Source organism: Sycon ciliatum, chromosome 8 (assembly GCF_964019385.1).
Source record: "Sycon ciliatum chromosome 8, ocSycCili1.1, whole genome shotgun sequence".
NCBI classification, from domain to species: Eukaryota; Metazoa; Porifera; class Calcarea; order Leucosolenida; family Sycettidae; genus Sycon; species Sycon ciliatum.
In genome coordinates this window covers 19,499,741-19,521,140 of record NC_088650.1, presented here as the reverse complement: position 1 = coordinate 19,521,140, position 21,400 = coordinate 19,499,741, and the positions used below count along the sequence as shown (strand labels likewise).

At 51.1% G+C, this 21,400-nt stretch overlaps 1 protein-coding gene and 1 non-coding gene across 3 annotated transcripts in view; both read left to right on the top strand.

Annotated features, from left to right (window-relative positions):
• Positions 1-21,256, top strand: part of LOC135822237 (transcriptional adapter 2-beta-like) — a 27,374-nt gene extending 6,118 nt beyond the window's left edge. Inside the window, exons 9-19 of one of the 2 annotated variants that reach the window (XM_065334961.1) lie at positions 124-187; positions 767-810; positions 1,498-1,531; positions 2,343-2,422; positions 16,088-16,159; positions 16,570-16,712; positions 17,401-17,441; positions 17,927-17,955; positions 18,341-18,426; positions 18,827-18,889; positions 19,833-21,256. In XM_065334961.1, the coding sequence (XP_065191033.1) occupies positions 124-187; positions 767-810; positions 1,498-1,531; positions 2,343-2,422; positions 16,088-16,159; positions 16,570-16,712; positions 17,401-17,441; positions 17,927-17,955; positions 18,341-18,426; positions 18,827-18,889; positions 19,833-19,946 (770 nt within the window). In that variant the 3' untranslated portion in view covers positions 19,947-21,256. Of the gene's footprint in view, positions 1-123; positions 188-766; positions 811-1,497; positions 1,532-2,342; positions 2,423-16,087; positions 16,160-16,569; positions 16,713-17,397; positions 17,442-17,926; positions 17,956-18,340; positions 18,427-18,826; positions 18,890-19,832 lie in introns of both variants that reach the window. The other variant, XM_065334960.1, reaches the window with a different exon arrangement.
• Trnan-guu (transfer RNA asparagine (anticodon GUU)) lies at positions 19,267-19,340 on the top strand. Its single transcript has one exon. It is a non-coding gene; the product is annotated as a tRNA-Asn (tRNA).
• Positions 21,257-21,400: the final 144 nt, after the last annotated feature.

Sequence of the window (21,400 nt, the reverse complement as noted above, 5' to 3'; positions counted from 1 at the left end):
AGTTAGGTTTGAGTGGCAGCCTCTAGTGGCATCACCACTTTTGTCAAATTGTTTCCCCATTTATCTCTTGCGCTTGTCGCAATATTTCTTATCATTCTCCATCTCATTGCCTTGGCTGTGCAGAGCTCAAGGTTGAACACATATGCGTCTACAACGACCATCTGATGAAGAGAGCCGACTTGAAAAAGTGAGCTTAATGCATGCGCATGTGTGTGTGTGTGCGTGCGTATGTACGTGCGTGTGTACGTGTGCTCGCGTGTGTGTGTCAAAGTAGCGTGCTGTACTGGTTGCACCAGCAAGTGTAGGGTGTGCATTGGTAACTGTCTTGGCCGTCCTATTCCGATGTACTCTGTCTGTGGTGTAGATCAGGTCTGCATTGGGGATCGATTCACATGGCTAGGCCAGTTGTGTGGATTAGGCAGTTGTCTGGCGCTAGTCTTGACCTATTTCATTCGGATCTTGTCCACTATCGTTGCTATTAGAGAAAATCTGTGTGTGTACATCCAGTGCATTTCCAGATTTGCATGCTTCTCTTGTGACGGGCGTACATGGTGTGTGCGTGTGTGCGTGTGCGTGTGTGCGTGTGTGTGAAGCTAGGGGTGGGTGTGGTGTGCTTATATCTATGTTCACGAATATTTGTGTCTTGTTCATCCATCCCATTGTCTAGTTATTCGACAGCAGTATCTGAGCTCTTTCTTCTCCTGTCAATGTGTGTGTGTGTGTGTGTGTGTGTGTGTGTGTGTGTGTGTGTGTATGTAATTTGCAGTGCTGCACGGGAGCACCGTCTCTTTCCATCGCTCCAAGCAGCTGGTCAGTATGCATGGCATTAGCTCTATTTTCCCCGGTACTGTCCTGTCTTGCTGCTCTTTTGTAAATCTGTTTACATGCAGTGCAATCTTTCTGGCCGATTGCTGCTTTAAGTTATAAGCGCTGATTGGTTCATTGCCGCATTCAAACTGCTGGTTGAGTGACTGGTGCTAGCGAAACGTCGGGCAAACCACGCATTGTAGGCTGTGGTGTGTCAGAGCTACAGATGTAATTGTGGCATAGGAAGCTGTGGTGTGTCAGAGCTACGTATGCAAGTGTGGCATAGGAAGCTGTGGTGTGTCAGAACTACAGCTGTAATTCTGGCATAGGAAGCTGTGGTGTGTCAGAGCTACAGATTTAATTGTGGCATAGGAAGCTGTGTTGTGTCAGAGCTACGTATGCAAGTGTGGCATAGGAAGCTGTGGTGTATCAGAACTACAGCTGTAATTCTGGCATAATAAGCTGTGGTGTGTCAGAGCTACATATGCGATTGTGGCAGTGGTGGTGGCAGTGCCGTCAGCAGCTGAAACAATCATTCGTTTTTGCCAATCACTTAAGTGGCCGTTGTCTTAGATAGGATTTTCCGGACACGAATTGCGGCTGCTAAGCTGCCATAGCACTGCCTGTAAGTCTAGTCTGTATCCTCTCTCATATCAATGTGGTGTGTGCCGGACCTATCTGCCTCTGCAGCACCCAAGAAGAAGAAGTTCAAGCGTGAAGAAAAGTAAGTTTTTGCACTGCTGCGCGCCACTGATTTCTGTCTTTCCGTGCTCTGTGACTCCTTAGTTTTAATATCGGTCTTTATGGCCATAGAGCACAGTTTCCATACATGTCCACTGCTCTATAGTATGTGTTCAGAATTGTTTGCAACATAGACAATTGAAGTAGTGTTATCCGTGTAAGCTTGGATTTGCTGCTAAAGCGTATGAACGGTTTAGGAAGAGGATTGTACTCACAAGGATACAAATGCACCTGCCAGTGTTGTAGCTGAGCATGTCGTCCATAGTGCTTTCTAGGCTCATTCAAACTCGGTTTTGGTCATAATCTGGTTTTAAGAGGGTTGTTCTCACAAGGACACAAATGGACCTGTCAGTAGTGTTGCAGGGAGCGTCTACAGTGCATTGAGAAATTCATGTACTTGAGTTTTTCAAAACAGATATGGCGGGGTTTAGGCTCAAACCCAGTTTTTTTATTTTTAAATTTTGCTGTGTTTTTTTTTGGACCTTTGGCTCCACGTATTAGGTCATGGTTGAACACCCGTTGCAGCCTGAATACTATGCTTGCTGCACATGTACTACACTCCTTAGCTCCACGGCATGTTTGGGCTTGATTTACTCCGGATACACGTGTGTTGTAAGAGCTCGTCTGCATCCCCACTGGGCCGTTGCGACGATAGCGGCTGTATTTACTGCTGGGATACTACGTGTGTTGGCAGCGGATTGACAACGAACAGCACTTTCAACGTGTTGGGAATGTATACTAGTATTGAGTCTTAACAGTCCTTGGCTTTGCTTGTTTGCTTACTGTTGTCGCAGAGATCTGCAGCCAGTGGCACCAGTCATTTCTCGGCTGATAAAACCAAAAGAGTACGAGGATTTCTTGGAATCATTAGCTAGTAAGTATTTGATTTATCTCAGAGGTGTCCACACCCATATTTCTCTTTTCATCGCACTCGGGGGGGGGGTTATCGCACTGAAGGGAGGGGGGGGGGGGTTATCGCACTGAAGGGAGGGAGGGGGGGGGGGGTAACAGTGATGCTAGTAACTCAAGTAATGAATGTGGATGGCAGTCAGTGGGATAATAAATTGTGTTTGTTTATCTCATAAAAGGACACACTTCAGGTTCTTTACGAACATCTTGAAAGTTTTTGGTTTCACAAGTATACTTTCAAGCCTTCTTTCTCATCAGGTGAAATACAGGCAAGGGAAAAGGAACAGGAACAGTGGATTAAGTACAGTAAGGAGGTGGTAAAACAGCGCAAAGAAGAAGATAGCTTAAGTAAACAGCGAAAATGCGTGACCTTTACACATAGCAATAATGACACAAAGGTGCAAGTGCGAGAAAACTCAATAAGCGTGACATGTAGTGCGACAACAAGAGACAACCACTGGACATAACTAACGAGGTTTTGACGACCTATCTAACAGCCTAAGTGTGAATTTAATTTGCTTCTGCTTGCAAAGGTTGGGTTTCTTTGTGTGGATGTATACGGCTTCCAAAACATTCAGCAATCTAGCACTGCGTACACGTGACACAATCGAAAAACAATCATCTGAATACACAGCACGACAATCGGGATGCTCAAACAAATGACTTGTCATGAATGTCACCACATCATGAAGACTACTTACGATGTCCAACGACGACTCTGATTACCCAGCTGATGGCACGCGTACATTGTGAATCCGAGTATTCCCAATGTCGCCTCCATCTCATCATATAATTATACTCTCCTGCATGTTTGTCTCTGCTGCTCATCACAAACTACTTAAATCTGAACTTGTTTGCTTCTTCTCTGAATGCACTCGTTGCTAGCTGCCGAGATTTGTTTTCTTGTAGTTGCATCATTGCATTCCGCATGATCCGCGCTTGCATGATGCACGCACGCACGCACACACATACGGGGGTGGTTGGCAAGTTTTGATTATGGTTGAAGGTGAAGTTTTTAGAAAGGAAACTGTGGTATGAGAATGAGTCTGATGAGTCTGTCTTCCCCTACCGTTCTCGACATGGTGCTGTAGAGACCAGGATTTGGAACCAACGCGTCCAACAACTTTCGTTTTTTTACGATGGACGGAGAGGTTGAACAGACAACAACGAACGATGGAGAGGAGTCCTTGGATCAGACGACTGAGAAGCAAAGCACATCTCACGTCCTGGACCAAGTGGTTTACAACGACCTAGTCAAGAAGCGAGGCAGGGCCAAGGGAAGGGTGACGCGAGTAAGGAGGAGGATCGAACATGAACTCCGTAAAACGGAGGAGAAATTCGTTAGTCTGTTGTCACTTCAGAGTGATGTTGAGAAAATCCTACCCTTGATTGACACAGTGAACGACCTGTCCGAGCAGATTGGTACCCTGCTGGAGAGCTGCGAGGCAGACGAGCGTGTGGAAGACGCACTAATTGATTTGGAAGCCTGGGATGATGGCTTTGACCACGAATGCACAAGTGTGTCGGACGCACGTGCACTACTCGACTATAGAGGGGTAGGGACACATTCACCAGTGGTGACGGAGCTTGCTGCAGAGGCAGCAACACCCCAGAAGGCCACCCGGCACGATACAACACAGGAGGTAGTGGTCGTGGACAGTGATGGGACGGACAGACCCACGGGCGAACTGCTGGAATCAAAGGAATTGCCGGCAACAGGCACGGGCGACACGGAATCTGCTGCAGGCAGACTGGACAGCCCTAGCACGGGTGTGGAGGCAAGGCGTAGCACAATGTCCACAGGCACGGACATCAGTGCTACTACTCAGAACCCTGTGGCTCAGGCTCAGCATACGGATACAACACAGGCCCAGCCAACTGTCCCGACACCAACCAATTCCCCGGACATGATACAGGCCATGGCATTAGCGGCAGCCCACGCTGCAACCGCGGCAGCTGGCCTCAGTACTGCCCCACAGCCATCACGCCTCAACGTCCAGCTGCCAAAGCTGACTCTACCGTCCTTTTCTGGCAAGGTGATTGAGTGGCCAGAGTTTTGGGAGCGATTCCAGTCTTCCATCGACAACCAGCCCATTGCGGATGTCAGCAAGTTCTCATACCTGAAATCTTGCCTTTCCGGCGATGCGGCGAAGGCCATAGCGGGCATCTCATTGACAAGTGCAAACTATACCACCGTCAAGGATCTGTTGAAGACGAAGTATGGTTCAGCGGAGATCATCATTGCATCCCTGTACAGCCGTTTGGAAGCACTACCGGCACCACCCAACAGGCCCATGGAGATCCATCGAAGTTTCGAAACTGTGGAGTGTCTCCTTCGACAGCTGGAAACACAGGGAGAGAAGTTGGCAGATCAACGTCTCCTGTGCCAAAAGCTGTGGGGCAAGGTTCCACTCGAGGTTGCCACCAAGTTTGAGGAGTGGCGTGGTATCAGCAACGCCGGCCAGCCCTGGAAACTAACCACTCTACGAGAGTATATGGCCAAGTACACAACTCTACAAGAGCAACTCCGCCAGCGGACTGGCCAAGGCCCTCCGAACAAACCTGACGCTGTTGGAGTGCAGCCAAAGCAACTCTTTAGCACAGCGGATGCACTGGCAGCTCACCCTGATACCCAAGGACGACCACAACGTTCCCGTCGTGGTTGCATATTCTGCGATGGCCAACATATGGACAACGATTGCTCACGCTACACATCTTCTGCTGCCAGGAAACAACGATTAATGGAGCTACGTCGTTGCTTTATTTGCTTGGGTTCCGGTCACCGCAGCCAGGAATGTTACCGACGGCAAACACAGACCTGCCGGATGTGCAAGCGCCCAAGTCACCATCACCATACCATCTGCTCGCAGAGTCGCCAGCCATCTGGTGTAGGTTCGCATTCCACCCGACGAGCTGACGGTTCATCTTCCATGGCAGCGGTGGCAACTTCTGACACTACAACCGCTACGTGCACACCCACTCAGGTTCCAGGTCAGGCAGTTGCTTCGGACCAGACAGTTGCTTCGGACCAGTCATCGTGTCTCCTGCAAGCAACAGGATCAACTGTCACACTCCAAACCGCCACAACGAATGTGCAAGGCAACAATGGTACAATCACCACCGCTCGCGTTCTTCTTGATTCAGGCAGCCATCGCACGTACTTCACGGAGGCTTTGGCAAGGCAGCTCTCCCTGCGCCATACTCGCCATGAATGGCTGTCCGTGTCAACCTTTGGTGCCACCAAACACCACACAGCACAGGTACCGATCTCCGACCTGTTCATTCATCTCAAGGATGGTACAACGAAGGCCATCGAAGGCAGCGTCTTACCGCACATCACAAACCCGGTTCTCCGTCCTGCGGTTGCACACCCCGACATCACGACCTTGCAGCAACTGCAACACGACAACCAGTTAGCTGATGCGATTAACGCCGAAGATGAACGGCTAAAGATCGACATACTCATTGGGTCTGATTATCTGTGGGACTTCGTGCAGGGCCATGTGCAACCTCTACCATCAGGCCTCAACCTTCTGCCAACCTCCCTCGGCTACGTGGTCACCGGCAAGACGGACACCTCTCCCACCACTGCCCTACCGGCAACCACTCTGATCGCAGCCGCAGCCGACGTTTCACACGAGGAGGTTCTGCCTCTTAAGCAGTCCATTCCGGATTTGTGGAGCCTCGAAACGCTTGGGATAGAGCACCCGTCTCCCGTGAAAGACGATGACGTAGCCTTGCAACATTTCCACTCAACAGTGGAGTGCACCGATAATCGCTACATCGTTCGCTGGCCATGGAACGGCCAGCAGCAGTTTCTCCCGGACAACTACGGATTGACGTTGGGCCGGTTCCGGACTCTATCGCGGCGGCTAAGCACCGACTCGTCACTACTTGAGCAGTATGACAAGGTGATCCAGCAGCAAGCCGACATGGGCATCATTGAGCAGATGACACCGGATTCTGTCACTGGTCCGCAACTCCATTATCTACCCCACCAGCCAGTTCTAACTCCAACGAAGACGACGACCAAGTTGCGTGTCGTTTATGATGCCTCGGCCAAGGCACAGCGTCACAACAAGAGCTTGAACAACTGTCTGCTACGTGGACCCGTGTTGCTCCCCAACCTTGCCGGAGTTCTTATGCGACTCCGCATCACACCCATTCTGCTGGTAGCCGATATCGAGAAGGCATTCTTGCAACTTGACATCTGGCCGCCAGACCGGGACGTGACACGCTTCCTATGGTATCGCGATCCAACTAATCCCACAGCAACTCCGGACAACATCGCGGTCTATCGGTTTCGGAGAGTACCGTTCGGCATCGTGAGCAGTCCATTTCTGCTAGCGGCAACAATCCAACACCATCTAGCAAATGATGAAGATGCGGATGTCGGTCGCTTGGTGTCCCGCAATATCTACGTGGATAACGTATTCATCGGTGTCGACACCCCGGAAGAAGGGTACGATATGTGCAACCGAACTACATCCGTATTCTCTCGCTCGTCCATGCGGCTACGTGAGTGGGCATCTAACAACAGCCACGCTACGACAGCTATGGATGCCAAGGAAAGGGCACAGGGCGACAGTGTCAACGTTCTTGGAATCACGTGGCACACCAAGGATGACAGTCTACAGCTCGCTTGTCCTCGAACCCAACCCAGCACCGACCCGGTTTGGACTAAGCGCGCTGTCCTGAAGTATGCTGCATCATTGTACGATCCATTGGGACTGGTTGCTCCGGTCACATTTCGTATCAAGGTCTTCTTACGCTCTCTGTGGCAAGCTGGTATGGACTGGGACACTGTCTTGACTGGACACCTACTGGACACCTGGCTGACCCTCCATGCAGCCTCGAGCGAGGTCAGCTCGTTATCGTTCCCCAGGCAAATCAACCCAATTGCTAATGGAACCGATGCTACCTACCAGCTACACGTCTTCACCGATGCGTCACAACTGGGCTTATCACTCCCCCCTCACGTGACCGCGGACTCCTGCATATACACTCACACAATAACCACACAACTGTTTGGGGATAGCGCGCTTCTTGTATTATGCCAAACTTGACACGCTGAGTCCAGCTTGACTCAGCTGAGTCCCTAACTGCAATTTACTGCTCTAACATGAAGCCGTGCCTGGAAGAAGAGAAAAAGCGAAAAAAAAAAAAATTCTGGCCTTCTGCAAGCAATAGCAAGTAATGAGTGACGGCTGTGTAAAGTCGCACAACCATGCAGTCGACCGGATGATGGTGAGTGTCCGGCACACATCTTGCTCTGCTGCTCCACCTGCGCATACCTGATACGGTGGTGCGCTTACGGGCGGGCTGCCTGGGCCCCAGATGCCTCCTTGATGCGCCACGGAGTGCCGTCGAAGCACCTGTATCACTTCGGTGATCCAAATGCGAATGCAGCCTTGCCGGTCGCCCGCCGGCCTGCCGCCTACGCGACCAGCCTGAGACTGGCCCTGCCGCATTTGGCGCTTCTAAACGCTGCGATCCGGTAGACAGCTCACTGGGCTGCCAAAAACGTGACTGGCTTGAGGACAGTTCCATACTGGGCAGGGCGCCCAGCTCAGGTCGCACGCCGTGGCGGCGTGAGCTGGGCGCGGTGAGGGTTGGTGATAACTACAGTTTCCTCCTTCCTCCTCCGGAAACTTCCATTTATCACTCCCCCCTCACGTGACCGCGGACTCCTGCATATACACTCACACAATAACCACACAACTGTTTGGGGATAGCGCGCTTCTTGTATTATGCCAAACTTGACACGCTGAGTCCAGCTTGACTCAGCTGAGTCCCTAACTGCAATTTACTGCTCTAACATGAAGCCGTGCCTCCCAAAAATAATGGGGGTGGCCTCGCCGCACGCTATCCCCTATTCTTGGTCCCGTCGATCTCTGTGCTGTTCGCTGTAGACCTGTGATGGCATGCCTGATTCGGTATACCGTGAAACCAGTAGCTAAAGACCACCGTGACCAGCGACCAGTCTGGTACTACCGACCACTTCGCCGGGCACGGACGGTCTCACATTCATAATGGTTGTGCGGTGCAAGCCTGCAGCCAAGGACCACCTGCCACTAAGGACCGCTTTCTCTGGCTTAAAGGGGTGGTCGTTAGCCACAGGCTCAACCGCACATGTATCTCTTGCGGGTCAACCCTGACCACCTTCCGGCGGCCTGGAGCTGCCGTCCGGGCACCTTCCTGGCCGCCAGATCCTGTGTCAGCTTGAGGGCGTCTACCAAGGGCATTGCCATGAAGGACTGCTAGGCTTTCCCCTGGTTGGTAGCTCCTGCTGGTGCTGGGCACTACTGAATTCGCTGACGACTTGTCAACTTCCGCGGGTAGTGTTCGCACGGGGGGATACCTGGGCGCCCCAAGCCGGGCAGACAACAGCCGAAGGGCTGTCGTGTTGGATACAAGTGTGACTAGCTACCTGCCTGGTACTATGGACACCTTCGCCGGGCACGGACGGTCTCACATTCATAGTTTGCGGTGCAAGCCTCCAACTAAGGACCAAATGCCCCTCAAGACCGCTTTCTCTGGCCCCAAGGGGTGGCCGCTTAGTCAAAGGCTCCACCGCACATGCATCTCTTGCGGGTCAACCCTGACCACCTTCCGGTGACCTAGAGCTGCCGTCCAGGCCCCTTCCTGGTGGCCAGATCCTGTGTCAGCTTGAGGGGGTCTACCAAGGGAATTGCCATGAAGGACTGCTAGGCTTTCCCCTGATTGGTAGGTCCTGCTGGTGCTGGGCACTACTGAATACGCCGTCACAACTTTTCCGCTTCCACGGGTGGTGTTCGCACGAGGGGGATGCCTGGGTGCCCCCCGCAGAGCCGACAACAGAGCCAAAGGGTTGGCGCGTTGTATACAATTATTAGTTTCTCAGTTATTCTTGTATTTTGCCTCTTTAATAGGTCGATGACGGCTTCCCGCCCGCCGATCGTCCAAAAAAAATATGGGGTGAGGCCCCTATCCTGCACCAGGCAATAAATGTGGCCGGGAGTATGCGCTAAGGGCCAGTCAGGACCTGCTGGGTGCCCGAGCTACGGTGCTAACAAGCAAATGCGAACAAGCAAGCTCGAAAGGAGATCTTCGGTTGCACTCCCCATCTCAGCTGCAAACAAACCACGCTCCGAGGGAGAGCTGTCCCTGCATTTTGCAAGCCTAGCTGTAAATATACAAAGCTCCAAGGGGAAATGCCCCTGCATTTTGCAAACATAGCTGTACACATCCAATGCTCCCAGGGGAGCTGCCCCTGCATTTTGCAAACATAGCTGTAAACTTCCAAGGCTCCAAGGGGAGCTGCCCCTGCATTTTGCAAGCATAGCTATAAACATCCAAAGCTCAGGGGAGCTACCCCTGCGTTTTGCAAACCTAGCTGTAAACCAACAAAGCTCAAAGGGAAGCTGTCCCTGCATTTTGCACACATAGTTGTAAGCATCCAAGGCTCCAAGGGGGGCTGACCCTGCATTTGCAAACATAGCTGTAAACATCCAAAGCTCCCAGGGGAGCTGCCCCTGCATTTTGCGACCACACCTGTAAACATCCAACTTCAAAAGCTCCCAGGGGAGCTGCCCCTGCAGTTTGCAAGCATAGCTGTAAACATCCAAAGCTCCAAAGGGGAGCTACCCCTGCGTTTTGCAAACCTAGCAGTAAACCTACGAAGCTCAAAGGGGAGCTGCCCCTGCATTTTGCAAACATAGTTGTAAACGTAGAACTAGAAGGATCCAAGGGGAGCTGCCCCTGTATTTGCAAATATAGCTGTAAACATCCAAAGTTCCAAGGGGAGCTGCCCCTGCATTTGGCAAACCTAGCTGTAAACCTACAACGCTCTGAGGGGAGCTACCTGCAAACCTGGCTGTAAACATCCAAGCCCCAAGGGGAACTGCCCCTGCATTTAGCCAACATAGTGGTAAACATCCAAAGTTTCAAGGAGTGCTGCCCCTGCATTTTGTCCGCACAGCTGTAAACTAGTTTTAAAAGCTCCAAGGGGAGCTGCCCCTGCATTTTGCAAACATAGCTGTAAACATCCAAAGCTCCAAGGGGAGCTGTCCCTGCATTTTGTCGCGTAGCTGTCAACTAGCTAAAGCTCCAAGGAGAGCTACCCCTGCATTTTGCAAACGTGGCCGTAAACATACCCAGCTCCAAGCCCTTTTTTTTTTTTTCTTCCTCGCAAACATAGCTGTAAACATACCACGCACTAAGGGGAGCTGCCCCTGCTTTCTGCAAGCATCGCTGTAAACGATTACACACAAGGCTCGGAGGGGAGTTGCCCCTGCTTTTTGCAAACATAACTGTACCAGGCCCCAAGGGGAGCTGCCCCTGAATCTTGCAAACATAGCTGTAAACATACAAAGCTCAAAGGGGAGCGGCCCCTGCGTTTTGCAAACATAGCCGCAGCGCCGGGCATAACGCCACCCAGGCGAGGCGCGCTGCCCCTGCCTTGACCAATGCCGCCGCAAACAACACGCGCAAAGGGGCGCTGCCCCTGCATTTGCTCGCATAGCCGCCGTATCAGACCGCCGGGTCAGCCGCCATATCAGACCGCTGGGTCAGCCGCCATATCAGACCGCTGGGTCAGCCACCATATCAGACCGCTGGGTCAGCCGCCGCCGCCATATCAGACCGCTGGGTCAGCCGCCATATCAGACCGCCGGGTCAGTTACCATATCGGACCCCGGGGCCAACTGCCATGTCGGGCCGCCGGGTCAACCGCCGCATGGGCTAGGGGCGCTGCCCCTGCCTCTGCCGCCGCCACAAACAGAGCTCAAAAGGGAACCACCCCTGCATTTGCTCGCAACGCCGCCGTATCAGGCCGCCGGGTATTCCGCCGCATGGGCGATTACGTAGGGGAATCGCCCCTGCCTCCGCTAGTACAACTGAATAAGCAGCATGGGCCAATCGCCCTGCCCGCCGGGTGCGCATAATGTGTGAGTGTGTGTGTGTAACACACATACGCGTGTCTGCAATATGCCCTGCGCGGTCGTGACGGATTAATCCGTCGCACCTCGGGTAAAGTGTTAATTACTGAAAGTAAAACAAGGTCGCCAGCCCGCCAACACCGGCACGTACTGCCGGCTCGCCGTGGTATCTAAACAACAATGGCAACAGCGACGACAGCCGCAAGGAAAAAGATAACAGCTTGCCATGTCCAAACAAAGCCCCAAAACAGCAAAGTAGACCCCACATGCTGAGACTTGGTGTAATGCCGCCTAGTACGAGTAGGAAGGAGAGGGGAGCGACAGCACTTAGAGGCGAAGCAGGGTGAGGGATGGAGGAGAGGAGCTAAAGAGAGAGAGAGAGAGAGTATGTGTGTGTGTGTGTATGTATGTATGTATGTATGTATGTATGTATGTATGTATGCGTGTGCGAGGGTGTGTGTGTGCTTGCGTGCTTACCCACGTGTGCTGAGAGATATAGACTACACAGCGAATGAAAAAGGAGGCACGCATTGGTTGAGAAGAAGTTCAGCCGGTTTGCTGCCATGATTAGTTGCTCCCGCATAGCATGAGTTCGGGACTAAGCCGAGTCCAGCAGCTGGATTAGGGAGCCGATGAGAGGAAATGGACTAATCGTCCGCGTGAAAGAGCGTCCGCAGCGGAGTTGTCCGTGACCGTAATATGGGTAGTCAGCGAGATAAAGCCTTGTGTTCTGCTACCATGCGGGGGCTGAAGTGGGCTAGTTCCGTTACGGTTGGATTTCGGCAAGTCCCGGATTTCACACTGCTCCAACTGCCTTTTTGTCGCCGTGCAGTATGAATTTCTTGTCGGACTACTTAGGGCCCCAGAGGGCGTAAGCTCGTGTTGCAAGGCGCGATGGTTCTGAAAGTCTGCCAGGCCTCGACCCAGTAGATTAGAGATTCAGTTTTTCTCTTGCCAGAAGAGGAGCCGCCAATGACAATTCCACTCAGTGATTGCCATCGGATTGATCGATTCTAACACGTTTGGTTGCTGGCTGCGTGTGGGCAGGACAGGAAGGAAGCATTGTGGCCAGCTCGACGTATTCCGCACGCCGTATTGTCCTAATCGTCTCCCGTGCGCCAACACATGCGCCGGCCGGCATCATAGCGCCTCCAAGGAACTCAACTAAACTGGTCATACACGACAGTGTCCATGCCTGCATTTTCGGCCGGCATGCTCATCGCCCGAGGCTTGTTGGTCAGGGCCGACGCTGCCGTCGCCGCGGTCTCAAACGAGGAATACCAGCGATCCGCTGCTGAGTAGGATCCATGCTCAGGTACGGGTATAAACCACGTAAACCAACTAGCTTTAGAGCAAACGAGAGCAAAAAAATTCTGGCCTTCTGCAAGCAATAGCAAGTAATGAGTGACGGCTGTGTAAAGTCGCACAACCATGCAGTCGACCGGATGATGGTGAGTGTCCGGCACACATCTTGCTCTGCTGCTCCACCTGCGCATACCTGATACGGTGGTGCGCTTACGGGCGGGCTGCCTGGGCCCCAGATGCCTCCTTGATGCGCCACGGAGTGCCGTCGAAGCACCTGTATCACTTCGGTGATCCAAATGCGAATGCAGCCTTGCCGGTCGCCCGCCGGCCTGCCGCCTACGCGACCAGCCTGAGACTGGCCCTGCCGCATTTGGCGCTTCTAAACGCTGCGATCCGGTAGACAGCTCACTGGGCTGCCAAAAACGTGACTGGCTTGAGGACAGTTCCATACTGGGCAGGGCGCCCAGCTCAGGTCGCACGCCGTGGCGGCGTGAGCTGGGCGCGGTGAGGGTTGGTGATAACTACAGTTTCCTCCTTCCTCCTCCGGAAACTTCCATTTTGCAACTGTGGTCTACCTCCGCACAACCATAGCCATGATGACAACCTGTGAGCTCCTCTTCGGCAAGACACGTCTTGCACCGCTGAAGTCCAAGGACGGCAAGCCTAACGGTCTCACCCTGCCACGGCTGGAACTACTTGGCGTGACGATTGGTTCACGGGCAGCCCGATTCTGCAAAGATGAACTCGATCTCCCACTTACCAGCATCACCCTATGGACGGACGCGCGTTGTGTTCTGCATTGGATCAAATCATCCAAGCCACTGTCCGTATTCGTGGCCAACCGTGTGTCAGAGATTCGTACTTGCGGCGAGTTCTTGTCCTTCCGCCATGTTCCTGGAGAGTGCAACCCTGCTGATGTCGCTAGCCGAGGCGGTTTGGTGGCCGATCTTCAGGAGTCATGGTGGCACGGTCCGGACTGGTTACGTACCACATCAGATCACTGGCCAGACGAGGACCTCACACTCTCAGCTGACGAATCCGACCTAGCCAGCAATGAGGAGCAAGCACCAACGCTTCATACCGCAAGCCTGGTGACTGGTGGCAGCGATCGTGCTACTGACCAACCTAGTCCACACACCATTCCATCTGGTCTCGGCAGCGTGCTTACGAGAGCAAGCAGTTTGAGGAAGGTCCTGAGAATCACTGCTCTGTGCATGAAGTTCCTGAAGAAACTGCGTCCCAACTCACCACGTCTCTCTCAGATCAGCAACAGCTACGGCATCGTGTCACAAGACATACAGGCTGCGCGAGATTGGTGGACTCGAATGGTACAACGCGAGGCCTTCCCTGACATCTTCAAAGCTATCAAGACCAATGCCAAGCACAGTTCAGTTGCTAACCTTGGTGTTGTGATCGACGACGACAGCATACTGCGATGCGCCGGAAGACTGAGCAACGCTGAACTACCAACTGACCAGAAACTACCGAAGCTGCTACCAACGTATCACGCGTTCACGAAGCATGTCATCAGCGAAGTCCATGGACGGCTTCTGCATGCAGGTGTTCGACACACCCTGGCCCAGACAAGGCAAGAGTTCTGGATCATACGTGGCCGTGCTATCGTTCGCCGTATCCTGGATCAGTGCTCGGTTTGCCGAAGACACGAAGGGCGTCCGTTCAAGTTGCCGTCCATGCCCCCATGGCCCAAGGAACGGATTACCAGAGCACTTCCATTCACGTACGTTGGTCTTGACTACCTCGGACCGCTATTGATCCGCACCGGCACGGAGAAAGGCAAGGTATGGATCAACCTAGTAACCTGCCTAACCACACGAGCTGTACACCTGGACATAGTCTCTGGCCTATCTGCAGCAGCCTTCTTGAACAGCATGAGACGGTTCGCAGCGAGACGAGGCAAGCCAAAGTCTATTGTGTGTGACAACGCACCCCAGTTCAAGTTGGTACGCTCTGTCCTGGACGATCATCTGAAGCTGATTCTTGCCAACCCAGACCTGCTATCGTATCTCTCAACGGAGAATATCGAATGGAGCTTCACAACAGAGTTTGCGCCATGGAAGGGCGGTGTGTACGAGAGGCTGGTGAGCATTGTCAAGAGAGCCTTGAGGAAGAGTCTTGGAAGGTGCCTCCTGACTCTAGACCAGCTCGCAACCCTGACAGCCGAAGTGGAAGGCATGATCAATACGAGGCCGCTCACATATGTTGACGACGACGATGTGTCCTCATTCTCACCCCTGACACCGTCACATTTCCTCTGTGGAGGAAGAACGGCAACCGGTTTTCAGACGGACAGCGACGAGGAGGACGGTCCGGAGACACCAGCAGCCAAGGTCACGAGGATGTGGAAACGGCAACAGATACAACTGGATGTAGCATGGAAGGTGTGGGAAGATGAGTACCTCCCTGCTCTGCGCGAAGCATCAATGAGTCAACACCGACAGTCACGGAGTAGCATCTCTCGGACACCAACAGTCGGAGAAGTGGTCGTAATCCAAGAGACCGGCCAGCCACGTGGAAGTTGGAGACTCGGCAGAGTGGTAGAAATCTTACCTGGAGTCGATGGCCAAGTCAGAGCTGTCAAGCTGAAGACGGCTAAATCGAAGGCAGTGTTGTCGAGACCGATCAGCAAGCTCTATCCGCTCGAGCTGCACGTTGTGGATGACGTCGGAGCAGTGGAGGCTGGTGATATGGAACACCGCCCGGCACCGGCGACGGCTATGGAACAGGCAATGGCGGACGAAGCTGCTCCAACCATGTTCCAGCCTAGGCGGGCAAATCGCAAAGCAGCAGAGAAGGCCCGTGAGCGTATCGCAGAGTGGGTAAGATAACTTTCGTTGTCGGGAATGTCATGAATGTCACCACATCATGAAGACTACTTACGATGTCCAACGACGACTCTGATTACCCAGCTGATGGCACGCGTACATTGTGAATCCGAGTATTCCCAATGTCGCCTCCATCTCATCATATAATTATACTCTCCTGCATGTTTGTCTCTGCTGCTCATCACAAACTACTTAAATCTGAACTTGTTTGCTTCTTCTCTGAATGCACTCGTTGCTAGCTGCCGAGATTTGTTTTCTTGTAGTTGCATCATTGCATTCCGCATGATCCGCGCTTGCATGATGCACGCACGCACGCACACACATACGGGGGTGGTTGGCAAGTTTTGATTATGGTTGAAGGTGAAGTTTTTAGAAAGGAAACTGTGGTATGAGAATGAGTCTGATGAGTCTGTCTTCCCCTACCGTTCTCGACATGACTAGCGATGGACGACTCATACTTATCAGAACTAACATCAGAGCCTACTTTTTAGGAGTATTATCGCATTTTTGTCTCAGAGGAAACTGTTTGTTTATCTCTTCTGTGTTTCCTTCGAACCTGTGCAGAAGAGCGAGCACTGCAGACACAGATCAAAGATCTCATGAGGTATCGTCGCTTGGGGATCACAAGTCTGACCGGTGAGTCCTGTGCCATTACAGCTGAGTTTTCTATAGTGCTTTTAAAAAGGCTATTTCAACGTATATAATCCGTATCCACTTTCACAGCCCAGTGAGTTTGTATTGAGACGCTGGCTTTCCACTATTACTAGATACATGACTGTATATAAGTATGTCTGCTTGTCTGTATGCACGCTTGTGTGTGTGTGGGGGGGGGGGGGCTGATTCACTAGCGGGAGAAGTCACTTCAATCAGATGTGTGGTGCAATACGAGGCTAGTGGCGGTTCTATTCTCAAGCTTGCAGGCTGTTGAATGATGTTATCCCAGCACATGTTGCACTGCCTAACATAGCTTGTTTGTCACCATTGCTATTATGTGTGTCTCCGTGTGCGCCTGTGTCTGTGTTTGTTGCACGTGCACATATTTCCAGGTTGTGCTCAGTATGAGGAGATGTCTTTGCAGAGAGAGGTCGGCAAAGGAACAAAAGCTAGCGGGACGACCGCCACTACTGCTGCTGCCAATTCCACTACTGCAGATGGCAAGTCTGTCACGGACACATCTTCTTCATCCTTGGTTAGTTGTGCCTTTTTCGCATTCTGCCAGCTTTCTGCGTTACACGAGTGTGTGACATTCCCCTGATGTTTGTATTTGTGTGCTTGAATGTGTGTGTGTGTGTGTGTGTGTGTGTTCGTGCGGATGTGCGCGTGTATGCGTGCTCATGCGCATGCTTTGTGCTGAAAAGCACATGATATGTTCTAACAAGGGTAGAGTATTAGCTGGAAGTATAATCTTGAACTGATTCACAAGTTTTGCTGTGTGTGAACATGTGTATTCTCTATCTCTCTCTCTCTCTCTCTCTCCCTCTCTCTCTCTCTCTCTCTCTCTCTCTCTCTCTCTCTCTCTCTCTCTCTCTCTCTCTCTCTCTCTCTCTCTCTCTCTCTCTCTCTCTCTCTCTCTCTCTTTCTCTATCTCTCTCTCTCTCTCTCTCTCTCTCTCTCTCTCTCTCTCTCTCTCTCTCTCTCTCTCTCTCTCTCTCTCACACACACACACACACACACACACTCTCTCACTCACTCGCTGCCAACGTGCTTGTGTCTATTTTAGCATGTGTTGACCGGCCATTGCATTGTAATTTGTACCTCCTCCAGAATTGGTCTTGTTTCAGTGCTCTGCTTATCCTGTCTCTAGTCTCTACCCGCGCTGAAGTACTTTTTCTATGACTGTGTCTGACCTGTGTGTGTGTTGGTTTGTCTTCCAGCAGGCTACTGCAGCACATACACCCGCCAAGCCGCAAACCTCAAAGTAAGTGAGAGGTGTCATGTGGAGCAATTGTTTATGTTGTAGAACGTTATGTTGTGTGCGTGCGGTGTTGGTGCTTGCACGTATTGCTGTTGTGTGGAAAGCAGTCTTCGTCTTGAGTTCGTCATGTCCAGTTGTGCTTCCGTCGACTCTCTGTAAAATGTGATCCTGTTGCCAATCGTCTGATTGTGGAGATGTCACGGGGCTGGGAGTAGTAAGAAAGGGCCAGTTACAGTGCAGGGCTCCCGTGTAGAGCAGTTGCTTATCACCATTGCACGTACACACTGTGGGCCACCCGGTAGTATAGTCACCAGCGGATGAAATTGGTCGGTCCGATGACTGACTGTTTGATTATTCCAAGGTATGGCAACTGAGTGTCGGAATGCATGGATCGGATGTGCCTTGTGTACGTTACAGACCTAGCTCCATTCCTAAGAGTCATCCTCTTCCGTTTGTTCTGTTTCTTGCCGTGTGCCCTTTGCCCATAGGAAACTTCGTGCTGTTATACATCTAACAAGTAAGCCATGTGTTTGTTGTTTTTATCCATACGCCTGAACACTTGGGTTTTGAACCTGCTACACCGCACTTTGGGTCATGTTAGACCCAGATTGATTATGAACCTGGCTGGAAAGAACTTGAAAGGAATCAATCTATGCCCATTCCCAGAGTACCTGTGCAAAGAAATTGGATTTCTCAGATCGCCTCCGGGTCATAGCAAAGCCAAGAAGTCAAATAAATTTTGAAGGAACTAAAGAGGTGTATCGCCTAGTACAGGGTAGCACTTCTAAAAATTGTAGCTCTTCTCACTTTGTCATATGGTGTCCTGTTTCCTTTTCCGTTGGTCCTGTACACTCCTCATCCCAGTTTCTTCCATCACTTTTATCCCTTGCTCCCGTCTGCAGAAACCGCCCATCTGAAGCGTGGAAAACCCGACAACGAAAGCAAACTCTCGCGAGCTGCCTCTTACCTGACATCCAATGAACAAAAGGTACAGAGCGGCGAGCCGTGACTTGAGACATGCATGTGGACCGTGTTATGCTTTGCATGTGTGTGTCGTATCAAAGATCCGGTTGTAGTGTGTGACTACTAGGTGGATGCATACGTGCTGGTCATATACTGTAGTGGACATGGAAATCCGGTCGATTGACCGGGGCCGGCGCCCTCAGTGCGTACAGAACGCTGCATGTACAGTGCGCATGTTGATCGCATGCGTACTCACGGCTGCTTGGCCAGTGCCATGAGGTTGCTTGACCTCCGACTGGATTTCCATGTCCACAACGGTAACACCAAAGCTGCTGATTGGCTCATGCCTGTGCATGTGTCCTGTCTTTCGTGCTGCGTTGAAACTTCGTATCCTTTGTCTTGGCTGTTGTGTGTAACGTGCACAGCTTTGCTCCGGACTTGGCCTGTCCCCACCGGAGTACATTACGGTCAAAACCATTATTGTGCGCGTAAGTCTATTACCTATTCACTGGTTTGAGGGAAAGATACAAACGGGAAAAGGTCTGAAGAAAAAATTGACTGTCACCACCAGGATTCCCATTCATAATATCTTTTCTTTTTCCTTCTTGCCATGGTCAGTGTAAACATCATTCGACTCCATTTGCCAAATTGTTTTGGGAGGGGAGGGGGTGAAATATGAATTGTGTGTGTGGCTGAGTAGCTGTCGCCCAGGTTATCCTCTCCTCACTTCTCTACTTTATGGAAGGCAGAGGTAGAGAGCTGGACAAAAGTGCGCTCAGCCTTGGCTCAACGTGATCGGTTGTTGACCTTGAATTTTAAATAGTTGGTACTTTTAAATGACTTATTGGGACTGTGTTTTCAGTCTGTCTCCGTGGCGCAATCGGTTAGCGCGTTCGGCTGTTAACCGAAAGGTTGGTGGTTCAAGCCCACCCGGGGACGGATTTCTTTTTTCTTTTTTTTCTCGCAATTATGTCTCATTTTATTGTCATGAAGTTACGGTACACAAGTTTCACTCCTATTCACACACACAACATTTCACCGTTTGAGTTACACAAGTTTCACTCCTATTTTGGAATACTAGTACAGTTGAACATCGATTATCCACACATCGACTATCCGACCATTCGATTATCCGTAACAGTTTTTTTGGGCGCACGTGCCGTAGAGTACGCACTGTGCATGTAGTGAGCCATTCAAAAAATACGAAAATTTTGAAAAGTAAAAAGGTCGTACATGTGGTATGTACATGTTTCTTATCCGGAACATTTGCCTCATCTGAACACCGCCTGACAGTTGTCTGCCCAGAGGTGGTCGGATAATCGATGTTCAACTGTAGCAGGCGATCTATGTGATAGGTTAGTATTGCCGGCTGCCATGCAGATTTGATATCGCTGGTCTTATTTTTTCCTGTTCATGTGCGTTGTTGTGCAGGATCAAACTGTACGTAAGTTTGGTGTCAAGGCCAAGCTAAAACACCTGCCACAGCTCTCGTCACAGCAGAAAGTGGCACTGATTATGTTCTTCAAGGGCCATGGCTGGGTTTGAATACACGTGATGGAAAGAAGGAAAGTTTGAACAAACTGATTGTGCCATCGTCAGCCAATCATATCGAAAAAATACCCGTCTGGCTTATTTCTCCGTCTTGCTGTACGATCACCAGCTCACCTATCTTCACTGTAGCGGGATCAACACTCCGAGTATGCTGTGCTTACTGCCCGCTGCGTGTGATTACTGTTACGCCATACATGGTCATGCTGCCTCCTTGGCACCTTTTCATCAAAGGTACTACTGCCCACTGGTTGTGACGTACGTATCTCCAGCTTGGATAGTAATCTGGTCACCAATGGATGCATCGTGCACGTGAGTGTGCATTTGTGTGTGTGTATATGTATGTGTCATGTGTGCAAGATTGACTGCCACGTCGCTGTTGTTCCCGTGCTCTTGACAGCAATGCTGTGTGCTGTTGCTGCTGCTGTTTTCACGTACCACCGTGTGCCGCTTTGCGTGTCTGTACCACCAGTGTGAACTTTACGATGCAATGCACTTGTGCTTGTGCCTGCTGGCTCGCTTGCATCCCTACTTGAGTATAATATGACTTGATATCATGACGTACACTCATCAGCACCATCACTATAACCACTAACGCTGTCAGCATCAGCAGCATCACTATAACCACTAACACTGTCAGCATCAGCAGCATCAGCCCGTTGATTTCCAGCCAGCGAGATGACTGATGCTATCGATGTACTGGCCTTGAAACCCACCGTCTCCAACATAGCTCCTTTTTTATCGCATTCTCAGGATTATACCACCCTTCAGCTGTTTTCTTATCGCAACTGCCTGTAAACACATGCGTTTGTTTGCATTTTGCTGAGCGTGGCATCTGTCTGTGCCCCTGATCATATGAACAATGGCTGACCCATGCTGGGTTTCCAAGACAAATTTTTTTAATACTATTGCGAGTGCTCCAGTGCTGAGTATTTGCGTCGCTGTCATATGTCTCTCGGTGTACTAGTACGAGTACTATGCATATCACATTTTGTTTTTATCCCCTATCTAACGGTTAGCGCATCCCATTTCTTACTCATCCGTGTTTTGTTGGCTGGCTTGGTAGTGTTTGACTGGTTTCAGCCGGTGTGCTTTTATTATTATTCTTATCATCACAATACTCAGTGTACCATTTTTTGTGTTTGTGCGTTCAGTCGCTCTCCAGTTGTCCGCATCATCCTTTCTACGATTTTTACTCTGTTACAGTCTATTGAGTGTTTGGCAGTCCGTGCAACTACACAGGGTCTCTGTTGCAGTATTTTCCGTTTTATCAGTGAATCTCTCCGTCGCCGAAGTGTGTCAATATCTATGATTGTGTGGAAAGGGTGCGTGATGTCTGACCTGACCAAGATGGTTTCTTCACGTACAAGCAGTACGGGGATATCACGAAGCTTAGGCAGCAAGGTGGAGGGAATGCACACTGTTTAGTGTTGCTGACCGGGAGCCATGTC